The 16,894-nt window shown below is 38.8% G+C and overlaps 2 protein-coding genes across 4 annotated transcripts in view; both read right to left on the minus strand.

The window, feature by feature from the left end:
* Nucleotides 1–16,894, minus strand: part of rps12 (ribosomal protein S12) — a 177,963-nt gene that overhangs the window by 50,411 nt on the left and 110,658 nt on the right. The window lies entirely within an intron of this gene.
* Nucleotides 1,983–11,918, minus strand: ccm2 (CCM2 scaffold protein). 2 transcript variants are annotated; one of them, XM_071479097.1, is made up of 10 exons: nt 11,497–11,918; nt 6,638–6,814; nt 6,393–6,476; nt 5,913–6,096; nt 5,300–5,436; nt 4,765–4,900; nt 4,427–4,484; nt 4,161–4,296; nt 3,903–4,041; nt 1,983–3,300 (listed from the first exon to the last, which is right to left on the minus strand). In XM_071479097.1, the coding sequence occupies exons 1-10, from the start codon at nt 11,524–11,526 to the stop codon at nt 2,996–2,998; spliced, it is 1,386 nt and encodes a 461-aa protein (XP_071335198.1). In that variant the 5' UTR covers nt 11,527–11,918; the 3' UTR covers nt 1,983–2,995. The 2 variants fall into 2 exon arrangements, with proteins under 2 accessions (XP_071335198.1, XP_071335199.1); XM_071479098.1 differs by lacking the exon at nt 11,497–11,918 and adding an exon at nt 7,597–7,741 and having other exon boundaries at nt 2,852–3,300.

Here is a 16,894-nt window from a genome sequence, read left to right on the forward strand (position 1 = left end):
TGGTTAATGACCAGGACACCACAGTCCAGAGAAGAACACAAAGACAAAGAGGGTTTAAATGCATTATTTACGTTGTATGTTATTCACTATGTAGACTTAGGTGATGTGATAATAACATTTCCTATTCCCTCATTTCTGAATTTTTGCAAAAGCTAGAACTTTTGGTTCATCACCATCAGTGATTCAGTGGAAAACATTTAAAAAGCAATGACACTTGATTGAATTAATGGTGTGGAAATATGAGCTGAATCAGACTGTTTTTGTTGGAGAAACAAAGCACATTGCAGACACATGAGGCTTTAAACTTGACCACACAATTAAACCCCTGGAGAGTTGAGACACCAATTCTGACTGTGTTGGTTATTGAAAAATAGATTTATAAGGTCAGAGGAACACTTGGACCAGCTCCTGGACACACATTAAACATGTCCAGGAGCTAAAAATGTCATTATATGGAACATTAATTTGAGGAAAAGCTCCTCGCTTGCAGGTTTTTTTTTGGTTTTGGAGGCTATGTATGATTTGGCTTGCGAGCAAAGGTTACTGCATAAGTTAATTGTTTTTACACATGTGAAGCTTTGTATTATTTAGATTTATTTAAACTTGCATTCAATTTTTTAAAGCCATTTAGAGAAAGCAGAAACAACACAATACCGACATATCACTTTATAAGGTGATTAGGCGAGCTTGTTAGTGAACAGTTGCCTATTAGTGCACTGGGCAAGCGTGCAGCAACCAGCAACATTAGCATTAATTTTGAGTTGTTTCCATCCACCCGTTGAATAAATCTGATATTCACTTTCCTTTCATGATTCTTAAATCACTGTCTAATCTATCTGTTTGAAGTGGCCTGTCTAGTGTCACAAAAGTCTAGATTCTATCTTCTTACCATCATGGCAAAAATCCAGTTTTCATTCCTACAATCATCTTGTAACTGAAACAAGTAAAGAATGCAAATACAAATGTGACTTATCTTTATGAGGCAAGCTCATGAAAGGTGATAAAGCTACTATAGAGGCACTACAGGGATTCCAGTTGTTGTAAAGATAATTGGCAACCTCATTATAAAACAGCATGGGAACTTTTAATGAGTTAATTAAACTAATTGATACAATAATTATGTGCTTCCAATAAGGCAGTGCAATGAGTCACTCAGTTCAGTCTAAAATTGGATTAAAATGACAATTACAGGAGGCCAATTAGGACTATGCGTACTGTGAGAATTACACTGAGAGCATGTCCAAAACAATCATTTGCTCTCATTCTGTACCAAAATACTGTAGCAACATTGTTGCAAACGGGTGCAACTTGCCTTGAATAGTCTGTTCGTGTGATGAGAAAGAATCTGTATTTGCACGGTGAGATCATAGGCTTCTGGATTATCTCATCCTTTTGTTCGAGGCAGACAAGTCTCAAGTCAGAGAGGCTATTTGAGCCCAGGTGTAGTGTTCCTGTCTGTGCATGCACTCATACACCTCTGCTTCAATCCAACAACAAACATAACACAACCTAGACAACGGGCAATCATCTTTTGATTCCAGTTTTTTTGTATTTTCAAAAATCATGAAATGATAGATCTGTGAAGGAAATGGTTTAAAAGCCCGGTGAGCGGCTTGACAGAATGGAATGTGCTCAACTCCAGCTGTCCTGCCAATTTCTTGTCCCTCAGGCTCACAAAACTAATCCCCAACTTTGAGGCTACTCGGCAACGTCCAGCGTGACTGCTCTGACGAAACTCAGACTGAAGTTTCACAGCAGCTCAGGTGCATCCAAGCAAATGATCAGTCAGAGGGGATCATAGTCAAGATTATAAAATCTTCACCTTGTGTCAGTTTTGCTGCATGAAAGTCAAATTAAATGAGGAGCTTACTCTCACTTCAAACTCCTGATAATGCAGCACACAGGTGTAAAGGATAATAACCGTGTATTTTCATTAGACATGATGAGGCTTGTCATTTTAAACCACCAACAGACCAACAGTGTAAAGTAGCTGTTATTTAATAACTATGATTTGCTCAACAACTGTAGGTACAGTTCATAATAACCTGTCTGTATGTGACAGACAGTTGGCAACAGTACTGCAGTGAAAAGGCACAATGACAGATGTGATGACACAACAAGATGACCTGCATGGGAAGAACAAACATCTAAAATCATAAAGTTACATCAGCCATCAACTAACTGGCTTTGTCAAACACAGTCCCCATTCAATCACATAAACTGAATGAGAATTTTTGTTTTTACAGCATTTCCTTGGTCAGTTTGAATAAGGCAAAATTATATAAATGAGTAAACACATAACAAATGATAGTGTAAAACAAAGTGGTACACAAATCTTATTGAAAAACAAAATTATATATATATATATATATATTTATATATATATATATTTATATAGAGCAAAATGTTACACTCTCACAGCAAACGCACAAATGTGAAATAACTGAAGAAAACCAAAGTTCTTCTGGTGGATGAAGTTGATTGACCTATAGTAATACAAAAGCACAGCTTCAGTCTTAACCTTCTAAAATGTGTACACAGTCCTCTGATGGATTCTCCAGAATCTTTGAGGGTATTCAAAACAGAAACGCTCTCAAAGACACTGAAGATTTTCGCTACATTGCTGACAGCAGTGGCAGATACTGCCAATAAATGAGTACAAAAATCAAAGAAACTTTAAAAACATATCAGAGCCTACGAATCCCTCTGAAATGTAAAAATAGCCAGCTAACTGCATGTCATCTACAGGGTCTGCATAAGTGCATTTATTGACTTCATCTTTTTGTGGTAATAAGCTGAGGTTTTCCTTGAGTGTGTAGGGACTACGGAACGTCCTCTTGACAATTAGAGGAAAATACAAGTATCCAAATCTTAGGTCAGTGCTAAGGACCACCTTCATCTGATCCATTCAGCTCATTTCTGTCTACAGTTCATTTGAGGAGAGGCTTGTCAGTTTATGTTCTCAGCTCTTGCAAATATACCTTTGTTTACTATGTCATGGTGTCACTCCCTCCTGGTCCATACTGCAGCCGAGAGCTTCGATGTCATTACTGATGTCAGTGATCATACGGTCCCATTCATCACCCTCAGAGGCTTCTTGACCCTCATCTGAGGCCGCACTGTCGCCACTTCCTCCTGCTGCACCGTTTCCATTGGTGGTGGAATCAGAGGCAGAGCTGGCTGTGCGTCGATAACGGCCAAAGCTGTCTGTGATGATCCCTCTGCCATCCTTCACACCGATAGTCTCGAGGAAATTCTCAAAGTGCTGACTGTCCTTTTCTGGTATGAAGGGACGCAGGCCTGCAGGGGACAAAGAATAGCTGTAAACACTAATGTAAACATTAGTACTTATCACGTGCATTTTCAAGTTTAATGCACATGATCATGGACTGTGACACCTGCCTTTCTAGCACATATTTTACAACAAATATGTTTCTATTCCATGTATTGTGATACAACACATGGGTAGGTATATATTACTAATGAACAAGCAGCAATGATGTCTCATATTTTCATGTGGACACACGAAAGTGGGTCTGAAAACTGTTGTGGAGATAAAATTGGAGCTGCCTCTGAAGTGTGGCTTTTCTGGTATAACCACCAAGCAAAACTGTGTCACTGGTGTTGACTGTTTTACTACCATCCACTCATAATCTGACCACAACAGCACATGGATACATTGGTGGGCAGCTGGTTAGTGTTAATATAATGCAGTGTGATTGAACAATAAAGTGGCACAGAAAGCAGCAGAGTGCCAATGACCCAAATTTAGACGAGTTCAAAACAGTGGACAGAAAACAAAACTTAACGCAGGGAATAAGATTAATTAAGATTTCCATTAACAACAGGTACTCAGCTAGCAAACCCTCCCTGAAACATGGATATAGTAAGAGCAGTCGTACCAAGTAGGAGGAATTTCCTGCTGTCCCCGTAGAGTTGTCGCAAGTTTATGCAGAACTCGTGAATGGATGCACCGTTACGGTATTCATGGAGCAGGGTAGCAAACTGCTGGATCTCCTGCGATGACAATTTTGTCCGCAGCTATAAGGTACAAAAAAAAGAGAGAAAAATCTAAATAAATCAACAACGCTTGAAAAAAAAAAAAAGTCCTGTTCTCAAAATCAGAAGGGGACAAAGAAAGAGAAGGTGAATCATCATACTGTGGTCATGTAGTCTTGCAGCAGCTCTGCAGCAGTGGTACTGAGCTCTCCTTCACTCGCGGTTTTCGTCTGTGGGGATGCTGGGGTGGAAGCTGTTGGAGAGTTTCCTTCTGCCTCCACAGAGACCTGGAAAGGACTGAGACAAAAATGCATCCCTTGTAAGTGACAATCCAAAGCAAATAAATTTCAGCGTGTGTGTGAAAATCTTATTTAACCTGTACCTTAAATGGGAGCAAAATAGAAATCTTAGACTGTGATGTACTTACAATGAGCTTCCTTCTGCTTCAAAGGCCTCTTTGACATCCACTTTGCTTGAAGAGTCATCTGCAAAATTAAGGAAGATGCATATTTTCAGTTTCACGTGAGGATAGAATTCTGAAATGTTAAAAGCTTGGGAAGAGGGCAAAATTCAAAAGGCTGTTTTCTATATTGCAGGGTACTTGGAGAAAAACAGTACTATAGTACGAAGCTATTAAACCAAATTAAATCTTACAAAACAAATTTGTTACTCTTTCTAATTAATGTTGCCAACACCTGCGTGTCAAGTGTGTATGTGTAGTTTGAGTCAGTTTGTTTTTGTGTAGAGAGCTGATCTGTTCCTTACCACTGTATAGAGAAAGGTGTCTTGTAGGTGTAGTTGCTCCATCAAATATGGCTCTGTCCAAGAAATCAATGGTTGATTCTGTGTAAACAATCTGAAAGACCTGGCTGAGCAAAAGACACAGCTCCTCTGCTGCTGCCTAAAACACAAGGGAAATGTTTAAAATATATTTCAATTTTTTTGCCAACAGTATCTTGACATCTTGCAACTTCAGTTGAAGTGAATCTTCCATCATGATGTGCTTTAGTGTGTTATCATCACTGTAATTACCATTTATGGTCTTCACATCAACAAGAACACATGAACAAACAGCTAATTACAGGAATCAGTCCAGACCATTCACCATATGGTCAATGTATTAAACTAGGCTTTCCATAGGAAGTTAACACCCATATCATTGGAGCAAAAATTATCGTTAAGAACTGAAAGTTCTTAATGATAATTTCCTGATTCACATTTAAAAGTCATCTCTGTAAGTTAATTTGGTGTGCAGCCAGGTTCATAAGGCATTGTTCTCACGTCACATGCAAAACATTACCTTATTATCAACGGCCAGCACAAGCAGACAACAGACTTCCACAAGCACAGCTCCACTCTCTGATAAAGAGCTCAGGGTCTGAGATTTGTTAAGATCAGGACATGAGCTGGGACAGGGAGAACCTCCTGACTCCTGAGCTGAAAAACACAGAGAAACATATACAGTTAAATCTCAGTGAATTGTTGCCAACACAGTGGGCTCTGCTACACTACTTTTTTTTTTTTAAATATTAAATTCACATTATTTGATTGAATTTTGACATTATTGCTCATTTGTCTCCGAGATAGATGCCAATTAAATGCTTGTTTTAAACTGAATTTACCACTATCAGATTCCTGTTATTCCCTGTTAATCAATTTGTCTTTGGGCAATTAAATAAGAAAAACCAAAAAAAGAACCAGAAGGATCTGGCAACACTGACCACAACTTAAAAAAAAGTTACAACAGGACTGCAAATAACTCCAGTCTAGAGATCAGTGTGTGAAGCTCCTGCTTGAACAAGATCCTAAACCACTTCTCTGTGTCTTCACAACAGTCTGGCAAAGTTTTCAGCGTCATGTTAATATGTCTACTCTTGCAGGAGCCAATAGGTGTGTGATTTTTTTTTTTTTACCTGTTTTGATCACCACAAGGTGCAACGAGTCGTCCCTGATATAGGAGACAGCAGCAATATCATGGATGGGCACTCTCAGGATGATGTCCTCGCCGTCACGCCATACAAGCTTTATGTTGTACGCCGACAAGCTCACCACTGCATCCTGCTCTGACGTCAGCTGGCCTGCCAACTGATGCGATTTCTGAGAATCACAGAGGCATATAATATGTGTAGTCATTACCATACCTGACATCGTAAATTTTCCTAATTCATCATAAGTAAGTATAAGCATTAAAGCTTTTATCAAATGTATTCTCTCTTTGCACAGAAAATATCAAAATAGTTGTAGAACAAGAAAATGAGAGAGAGAGAGAGAGAGAGAGAGAGAGAGAGAGAGAGAGAGAGAGAGAGAGAGAGAGAGAGAGAGAGAGAGAGAGAGAGAAAGAGAGAGAGACCCACAAACAGTATCAGGTTGAATCCCCTTCTGCAGATACTTACTCTTGCATTGTCAATGAGCTGCAGCACTTCTGTGCGACTGGATGGGTTCAAGTATCCTGGAACTGATGTCAGCTGCCCCAAGTACTGAGAAAGACAAAAAAAAACAGTACATATAAAGTGTTTTATAAAGAGTGGAACAAAATTCCAAGTAAAACATAACCTTAACATTCCTTCACGCTTTTCATAACACAATATTCCGACAATATTTTAAATATACAGGCGTAGGTTTTATACGTCACACTCACTTTGACCTCTTTCTCAATGTAGTCATTAAGCAGGATGTCAGGGTCGATGCGGTGGTCAGGCTGAGAAAGTGAGAAGGTGTGAAGGGCCCTGCGCTCCGTGGCCTTCTCCTGGGCCTTCTTGTCCCTCCCCTTCTCTCCTTTCAGGAAGACTCGTTTGAACGGAGACACGATACCAGGCTAGGGAAGAAAGACAAAGAGGGCAAGGAGAAATTAGAAGATTGTTATCTGCGTGGTGATCCACTAGTATCAGTGTATACTTTTGTTATTAGGTCATCTTCTAAAATGCAATACTCAGTCCATGTAGACGTACTATTGCATACCAAACTCTTTAAATTATAAACCTGTGGCCCTCTATGAGCCTCTGCGACAGCATATCATTAATCATTACAGGACTTATGTCCAAAACACACATACGATACAGTTAAAAAGGGTTGGCAACACAGTAAAGTTAAATGTCCCCAGAAAACCAAGAGGAAGCTATATCAAACTGACTGTGGAGCTTGGATGCCTTGTAATTTCTGCTGATCCTGCTTCCCCTGACTGTACTGGTCTCTGCAGAGTAAGATACAGTGCAAATGTTCAGCCCTGCATGTTACCCAAAGTGTTGTTGCTCAAATGCATGTGCAAGAGGAAACTCTGTATTTTGCAATAATGGAGAGGTTTGCAATTGAAGCCCACACAATCACATCGCAACCTCTAAATCATGAACGAACATCAACCTGAAACCATTGATGAGCAGCTGCCACAGATGTATCACAAGAGAAAAATATATTTTCCTTCATTTTACAAAAATGTTTCTGCATTTACTTCAGAAGCTGCTCACCTATATCCAGAAACACTGTAGCTCGATATAAGAGTTCAGTTAAGTGTACTAAACAAAAACCTTGATCATTTTTGTCCATGCACAATAAAAAGGATTTCAGAATGTTTCTAGATGGAAATCATTTTAAAAAGCCTACCTCGTGCTCCATGAACACACACGCTTCAAGAGTTGCCTACTTAACAACAAGCACACAGCCTGGCCACAGATGCTGCAACGCTCACGATGTCTAAACGGCCACCTGTTGCCTCTGCTCACACGGAGTTACAGCTGCCAACTGGTGAGACCCACACAGGGGATCAAACACAGCCTGAGCACGTATGAGAGGGGTGTGACCCCCCACAAAGGAAGGGAAGTGTCTCTGTCTCTCTACTCAGACACATGAACAGGAAGGGGACCAGCCACAACTTCCTGTGATGACACGCTTATACATGCACTGAATGTTGAACTGCTTAAAACCTCGAACACAATATTCTTTTTTCGAAAACTGCTTTGCAGATGTCAAAGACAGATAAAAGATAAGAGTGTGGTGATAATCATGTTTATTCCACACCTTCAGATTTTATTGTGATGTGATGATTGCTTCCTTCCATCACTCACTCAGGACTCTGCAACTGAAGGTCCATGCACATCATTGCTAGACCACAGAAATACAAAACAGTGTATTAGTATATGTGTATGTGCTAACCACAGCTGTCACATTTGCAATGCTGTTTACGCTTCACACTTAAAATGACAACAGAGCAGATTTTCTGATGTAGCTCTTGAGGCCCTACTTCCTTTTTTAGACACTTTCAATTGAAATGGAATATAAATTGGTTCCTGCCTGATGTGATGACACTTCATCACAGACTTTAGACTTCAGAGAACACAACAACCTGTATGACCAGTGCATTATTTAACAGTACATGGCTCCTGAAGACAAGTGCATTAACATTTTATGGCTTTTCCTTGTGAAATGTGAGACGAGAGCTACCATAGCTGACCCCAGTGAATGGCCTCAAGATGAACAGTGCCTTTTATGGTGAAAGTCTGTTTACAAAGACACATAAGTGAGGATACTCTATCACTTCTTTGTGCTGTGATGACCAGGGTGACAACAAACTTTAAACTTTCGCCACACTTAAGAACAACGCAGGAAAACTTAGCACAAGCGTAAAAGAAGTCATCATGCTCAGACGAGGAAATAAAGGCAGTTGCTTTTATATTGTTTTAATTAAACCATATTCAGAGTAAAAGAAAGCATGGTATACGACTAGCAATTAATTCCTTAAATGAATCGCCATCTCTTGCTCATGAACAAGCTGTTCACAAGTAAAGTAAGTATGCAATGTTTGAATTTTCATTTTCAGTTCCCAAAATAGCCCATTCGCCAATTATGACATGGACTACAGTATACAGAGCTTTGGAACATCTTTTTCAGGTTCCTATTATATGCTATACAAAGCTGGGGAACTTAGGACCCTGGGAACATAGGACATTGGGAACACAGGACCCTGGAAGAGCACATATGTAGAACTTGGGACCCTGGGAACAGATGAGTGACTCCACTTGAAGGCTCAACTGACTGGCTCAAATTGTTCCTGTACATCCATCAGTGCATTGGCAGGTTAATTACTTGTGACCAGTCTTGATCTCACATTGGGTTAGGCCAAAAACATGAGTCTGGGTGTAGAGGATGCTATGACAGGACAACAGTGCCTTTGCCCTTGCATATGGCTTACAATTGCCTCACCCATGTTGGAGATGCTGAACAATTTTACACAAGTTCGCATATGGCTTTCTTCTCCAGTTTGGAATCCTTGGCCAACCAGGCTTTATATTTGGGGTGGTCAAGGAAGCCCTCAGAGAACCTGCATTTACTTATTGTGGCCGTTCAATCCACACTCCTACGTGGAAAGATGAATGCAGCTCTGCGCATTGAGTCACATGCCATACTTCTTGCATTTTTTTAGCAAACCCTAGCCTGTGCCCTGTCACTGAGTGGTAAACATTTTGGCTGCGGTGGCTGCCTGCTCCGAAAACAACAAAAAATGCTGCTGATATGATCAATTCATTTTTAGAAATTTAGAATTTTGTACTGAGGGGGTATAGTCTGAAAATACAATATTTTTCACACTGTCTTGTCTTTTTTCATACTTAACCAAATTGAAAATAACTAAAATTGATTCGATACTTTTCCATACTAGGAACACTGCTAAGTTTTCCACAGTGACCCTAAGGTGAAATGCTATAATATTTTCCTGCCCTTCCAGAGCTAAGCTGCAGCACATCTGTTATGTAACGTTGCTTTTCAGTCTTTATTTGTCAGTGTTTGTAAGAAACTCATACCACTTCAGCTAGGCTGACAGCAAGGTAATGCACATAGTGTGAGTACAGACAATCATCAGTGTGCTATATTCCTGTGAGGGAATTCAGATGTGAAATTCTTTAACTTCTCCAGATATCTGTCTAAATTTCATTCTTTCACTCATATTCCCTGAAACACAGGAAGCTTTTATAAATCAATTCATGAAATTAATTAGCAGAGTCAAAATAAAACTCATGTATCATGTTATCAAATGAAGAGGTATGTGCTTTCACATGAACCTGTGATCATATAATGCTTCATACAGTGAATATAAAAATACACCTGGGTCAATTGCTAATCACTATCACCACCAAGTGGCACAAGCAAGAACTGTAAGTACAGATGATACCGGTCCCTTAAAAGTTAACACCAAAGTCATATCAACAAGTGAAATGGAGAAGGAGTTATTTTCATTTGAGGATATTTGACTTTTAAAAAATCTTAAATGGTTGTTGGTGTTTAAATGTATCTTTTAAGAATCTATTTTCTATTTGCTGCCAAGATAGGTCTTATCAAGCTAAGAGCACAATTTTGATCAGTTATCATTTCTGGAGAAACATTTCCTTGCCACAACAAACCTTGTTAACACTAGACTATCATCTCATTTCTTTATTTCTGTAAAATTTCCCTTCAAATTAGTGGGAGGAGAAGTACATGGAAGTAAAATTAGTGTGTATGTAATGGAAAATGATGGCATGAGCAACACAATCATAACAAAGACATTCTCATTATGCTGCTCAGTCTGTGAGCTTGTCATCAAACATCCTGCCTGGATTTGGTGGGTCCTGCCCTTTGGTTTCCTACTGTGCCAACTTGAAGAAAAGAGGGAAAATGTCCCTTTGACACAACAGAATGAGAATATAAAGGCATGTCTCCAAATGAAATGTCAGCTACCTGTCTGAACATAAAGATCTATCTTTCAACCAAGTGGGATCATTAGGTAGTATGTGTATATAGTTTATGTGTGAGACAGAGCTGGATGGTTTCCTTTAGCATGACTGACACTGATAACCGCTGCCTCTGACAGCTGATGTTGTTCACACAGGTCTCCCATGACCCACGCCTGAACACAACAACGATGAGTGTTATTAATATGGGAAAGATGGCTATGCTTTTGTTACCTTTTTTTGTGAATACTGGCACCGCCATACAATGTTACCTACATCACTGGTAAAATAAATAAATAACACAGATCATACATTAGCCCAATAAATACAACAATGGTCGATGATTTCCTTTGAAGTAGATTGACCATAACCAACACCCACTACATCTAAACACATTTCAAGTAACTGTAATGAGAACAACAGAGTGTGGAAGGTGGTGAAAAATTAAAACAGTCTGAAGCTTGTGGTAATCCCGAACAGACAGTAAGGTTTTACACTCAATTTAAAACACTTCGCTGGCTCTTTCACGCTCAGTCTGTTGCGCTTTACATTTATCTGATGTGCATTTGGTAAGTTACGCGTTTTCCCATTTTAAGTGACGCTGATTAACAGAAAAGACAGTAAATATGTCAGTGTGATATTACGAGTCTTTCGCCCCATTCCGCCGGTCAGCTTATTGACGCTAAACGTAAATGGATGTTTGACTAAACTTAGCAAGCTATCAGCTAGGCTAGCCTGGTCTGACTAGCTAATAAGTTAGCTGGCTAGCCAGTCAACTTAAGTAGCTTTAAGTCAACCTTACCTTTTTCACTTTTTTCACATCATCCTCCATTTCTATGTAAAGGTCCTCTTCTTCATATTCAGGTCAGCATGGAGGTCCAGGTGAGACGAGACATAACTAACGAAGCTTTTAACCAACACTCATCTGACAGTAGTTAGCCTGCTAGCCTAGCTTAGCCTAGCCTAGCCTAGCCTAGCCTAGCATAGGTATGGTGATGCCGAATTTGAGCTGATAGGAAAACGCCATGCCGGTGTTTGTCTTACTCCACAACCTGTAGAAAAAATGCCGGTGCTCCACCAGTGTGAAAATGGTATGATTCAGAGCGGCTAAAACAACTACAGAAATAGTCTGTTAAGAAGACAAACTCGGACAAAACAGGCAAAACTTTTCAACCGTGCCGCCATTTTGGGCGTTGAACTGAGATCCAGCATGCTTTGCTTTGCACAAACCAAAACAGCTGCTACTGTGTAGTATGATAATGATAATAACACCAGGGTTAGGGGAAACCAGCCAGACGTACTGTCAGTTCAAGTTGTTAAGAATAATAAAATAACCAGTTTATTCAATGACAGTCTCACAGTGGATCTCTGATTTATAGCTACAAATACAGACAATGACTCTAGTTGCCTTTTAACTGTTGCTACTTCTGATGTTGCTGTTTTGTTGTTTTGTTGTTTTCTTGCTACAGGCTCACCTGTGCTGTTTCTGATCATCATGTGTAAAAACATCATACTGTTTATAAATCTTATGTATAATTAAGTGATGAACAAAAAGTGTTCAGTAAGCCATAACTTTTGAACTTGCACACACAATACAGCTGTTATTAATGTAATGCAGGTGTTATTAATGTAATGCAGGTGTTATTAATGTAATAAAGTTGTCATATTTGTGACGGCAGAAAGAAACAATTTTAAGTGTCCATTAAAACAATATCTTGACACACTATTTACATTTACTGTTTACTATCCCTGTTTTGCAAGGACATGAATATGAACAGACAACCAAGACAGCAACAGAGAGAAAGAGAAACACGCATAGATACGGCAGAGAGGGAAGTAGAAAAGAGGCCAGTCACTTGCAGGTTCGGCAGCGCTTAAGTGCCAACAAGAAACAGGTAAGCTCTTCACATGTACAGTTGGTATTTATTCACGTTTTTAACTGTGTTAACTTCATCTGTCTTTGTTTTCTTGTACCTCTGTATAAAGTACATTGGTATTGTGTCTGCTAGTTGTTTGCAGTGTTAGGGATGGTAGGTTCGGTTCTTTAGGTCAGTCATGATGGGCTTCTATATTGTAAGGATTAAATGCTAAACTATTGGACCTGAATTTATGATATTGAAGGTTTGCATTTAATTATGAAAATGCACTTTAATGAAACCACTGCAAATAGTAGACAAGTGGACGTCAATGCAGTGATTAAATAAGGCAGAAAAGGATTTGCAAAGGTATTACATTTGGCAATCTTGCCTGTGGGACCTTGTGCTACGACATAGTTCTCTGCAGATGAAACCTCCTAATATACTGCACATTATAAGAAGAAACATATTGTATTTATATATGTATCTATCAAAGGGTGACCCCACATTCATCTCCATATCCACTGACATTAGAACTTCTCTTGCTGTAGTTAAGGCTATACCATGTGTCAGCATTTATGTTTTAACCATTTTCAATATGCAACAGGAATTTCTTCATAATTAGTAGTTGTGGTTAGTGAAATGATTAGCAAAATGATGTGATCCTGTGAATCCTATATTAGAAGCCCCTGCACAGTCATGGTCCAACCAAAGGTGTTTTCACCTAAATTGCCATGTTTGCCTTTTCTAAAGTTGATGACTTGCTCACTTACTTTTCTGTTGATTTTGTCACAACAACTTTGACCTTCATCCTGCTTATTCATATCTAATCAGAGTAAATGAAAACACAGTGGGAGTGTACAGGGCTTAAACAAGCTAAATTTAAGATTTACCAATCACAAGATAGAACATGTGCTGTTAAGAATTATATCAGGACACAGTCAATGAACCCTTTCCCCCCTTTAGTCTAAAGTGTGTAGACTCACATCTTACACTTTTGCAAGTGATATATTGCATTCATCTGTCAAAATGTGAGACGTGCATGTGAATACAGTACTGATATATTGCACTTTCAAATACTATATTTATTTTTCTCTTCTGGGATGAACAGTCTGATATATGAATCTACAGTAAGGCTTAACATTACATTTTCAGCATAATATTTCTCTTTTCTTCTAAAAACCAAAACATACAAAAAGAACTTTAGCACCATATGTTATTAATAATATTCATATTGTTCCCAAAAATAGGGTGTAGGTACAATACTGGACATCAGTTTTGCTTTTTTAAAGAATGGGGATTCCATGAAACAATTTACTTACATTTTATATTCAACAACAACAAAGAAATCATTCCTTATATGTTCTCAGTCACAACATAGGTTGTACGAGTACACTTTCATAAAGATGCTACAGACTGTAGCGAGTTTGCTTACTGACATTGTGCCAACTTTTGGAATACCCCGATTAAATCATATAGCCTAGGGAGTATCCTGATAGGTTTGTGAAATACACCAACAAGCTAACACAATCTAGAAATTGATTGAATATAAACAAAGCAATATTTCCCAACACCTTTGATAACAATTTCAAAAATCAGCAGCAATTAATATGACAACCATAGTCGCTTCATTGGAATACCAAATCCATTTTTAAACAAAATATTACAGCCAATTCTACAATAACAACAAAAATAGATACACACAGATTAAGGACATATAGATGACAGGAATTTACAACACAGCAATCACGTTCTATATACTTTTTTAACTCAGTTTCCATTAGCAGAAGTACATTTGTGCTCCTGTGCGTTTGCCTAAAAGATGCATTCTGTCATCTGCCAGTTTCATTCTCTCAGAAAAAAAAAAAAAAAAAAATCCTAGTGCAGATTAAATCATAATAAAACAAAAACATACTTATGCTGAAACCAGTATAATAAACATATGAACAGTAGAGTAACTGTTGTTTTTTGTGCAGATCGGAAAATCAAAATGGCACCATTGAGAGTTGAGTTCTGCTGTAAACTGTGTGGATTTGAGGTGCTAGCTCTTGAGCATTTTGAGACTGCAAGTTTGTAGGGTGCAGGTTCTCTCAACCGGAAGGCCATGCTCTTAGAAAGCCGAAAAGTGGACTCTGCAGTCCACAGTGGTAGCACCTTTTAAATGTATTTATTCAGCACCAGGTTATTAACAAAAATCAAAGAAGGAGCAAAAGTAAAATAAGAAAATGCACCGTTTTATCATCTGAACATACTGCTTCAACAGCCAAACAGATGGTCATGACACAAAGGTACAGACTTAAACCAAGTCAAACACTACAATGGCCTGCTGCTACACATTAATGCAGAAATCAGAGGGTTCGCTGTGCAGTCAAGAGCACTTACATGCTAAATGTTGAGGGTCACCTCACAATGAGTTCTAAAGGCATGCTGGGAGGTGGTGGGAAAACCAGGAAATGAGGTTATTCAAAAGTGAATCAGTGATCGGGCCTGTTTCATCATTCCATTGTAAGAAAATGCAACATAACTGATTTTTTTTTTTTTTTTGCACATTTTGTCATCACTGACTTCTTCCATGTTTTCTTCCAACTGCAGGCATTATTGTTTTGGCCAGAGGATGTATTGTTCACATGAGACAAACAACACAGAGAGTTTACGTCTTGGCACTACAAATCATTCATCATTGCAAGACAGAAGAAGATGTAAAGGCATAGACAAAAGTACAAAACAATCATTGACTCAATCGTTCAGTATTGTGGCTGGAACCTGTTATAACTATCCATCCAAACAGTCCAAAACTAGCACTTTTGAGCTCAGTCTAAAATGTTAATTGTAATCTGCTGAATCAGCTTGGGCTATAGTGATTCGACTTACTCATATGTAATAAAGATGAGGAATCCTATGTTCAAGTACAGAAGATGTTCAGTATTGCCTTACTATTTCTCCTAGGTTTTTGAAAGAACCAGTATTTGGGTTTCACACAGTACACCCAGTACTTGGTTCTGTTACACTGCGAAGTTTAGTTGTAACACTGTAACTTGGTAACAGTGCAGTCCTGTAGATGACAACGTGGATGAAACTCTAAGACTAAAAACTGTTGTCGACTGAGGTGAAAACTGACTGAATTGAGAACTTGGCTTGATCTGGTTCTGTGGAGACAGACAGGGGAATATCGTTTGGTGTTGTCATCTTAGTGAGTGTGCTGGCACATGAAACGAGTAAAGAAAGACATTGGCATTGTTGTTTGCGGACCTGGCTGCCATGGCTGGATTGAAGCACCCAAAGTAACAAGGCACAACAAGGACTGAGAAGAACAAGCTTGCTGTTCAAACGCTCTTGCTGTGTGTTGTGGCTGTCGAGGGATGTAGAGTTGGGCAGGTAACCTGACAGAAACAATTCTCTGCAGGTGATTTCTTTGTGACCTTGTTGATGGTATAACGTGTGGCAGCCTGAATACTACACTGTACAGTATAGAAACTGCTCCCACTTGCACTCTTGTGTAGCTTAGCTCTTGAAACCCGTGTAGAATTGAAAGAAAACAAGAAAAACATATAAAAACAAAACCCACTTATTAACCAGCTTCTAGCTAATCCTTTTTACTAGATACAGAATGTGGCAAAATGGTGATTGTTCTGTAGAAATACATAAAATATACTGCATGTTTCATCAAAATCCAGATTTGTACATATAGACTCTTTGTAGACTAATTAAAATTAATCAGATTAATTAATTGTCATTACTAATATTCTAATGACACAGTTATGCAAGCATAAATACTCCGCGTTATACGACACTAAGCACCACTAGATGAAAATGCAGCCCAGTTGTACATAATCTTGTTTATGATGCTATATAATACTGTCATCCCACACACACACACACAAAAATGAATGAATCACAGTGTATTTGCACCTGATTTGGACGTGTGTCCATGTCTGGAAAAGGTCAGCAGTGTTTAGAAAGGATGCACCGTATGCCAGGCAGCCAACTACCACAAAAAACTGCCCCTCCCCCCAATAATAAGAATGAGTAATCATTCCCAAAAATAAAATGTGCAAACCATAATTTAGTGGTACAATCCCAGCCGAGGAGTGGTCCAGGATGCATTATGTTAAGGAAAAAATGGAGACCCTTGAGGACATGCCTGGGGATGAGAACTGCATTGAGACACCCCTGAGTCAGCTGGTTCAGTGGTCTTGTTTGTTGGTCCTGAGGAACCCCTGTATTGGCTGTTTTACTTAGTTTTTTTTTTTTTCAACAATACTTATAATTCATTATTCATTATTGACTAACTATTAACATGGCTGTTCATTCACTACAACAGAGAGGAACTACTCTGGCTACTAT

The sequence above is a fragment of the Trachinotus anak genome, unplaced genomic scaffold (assembly GCF_046630095.1).
Source record: "Trachinotus anak isolate AG129_WGS33_773 ecotype Australia unplaced genomic scaffold, CSIRO_AGI_Tana_v1 ptg000005l, whole genome shotgun sequence".
Classification (NCBI taxonomy): Eukaryota; Metazoa; Chordata; class Actinopteri; order Carangiformes; family Carangidae; genus Trachinotus; species Trachinotus anak.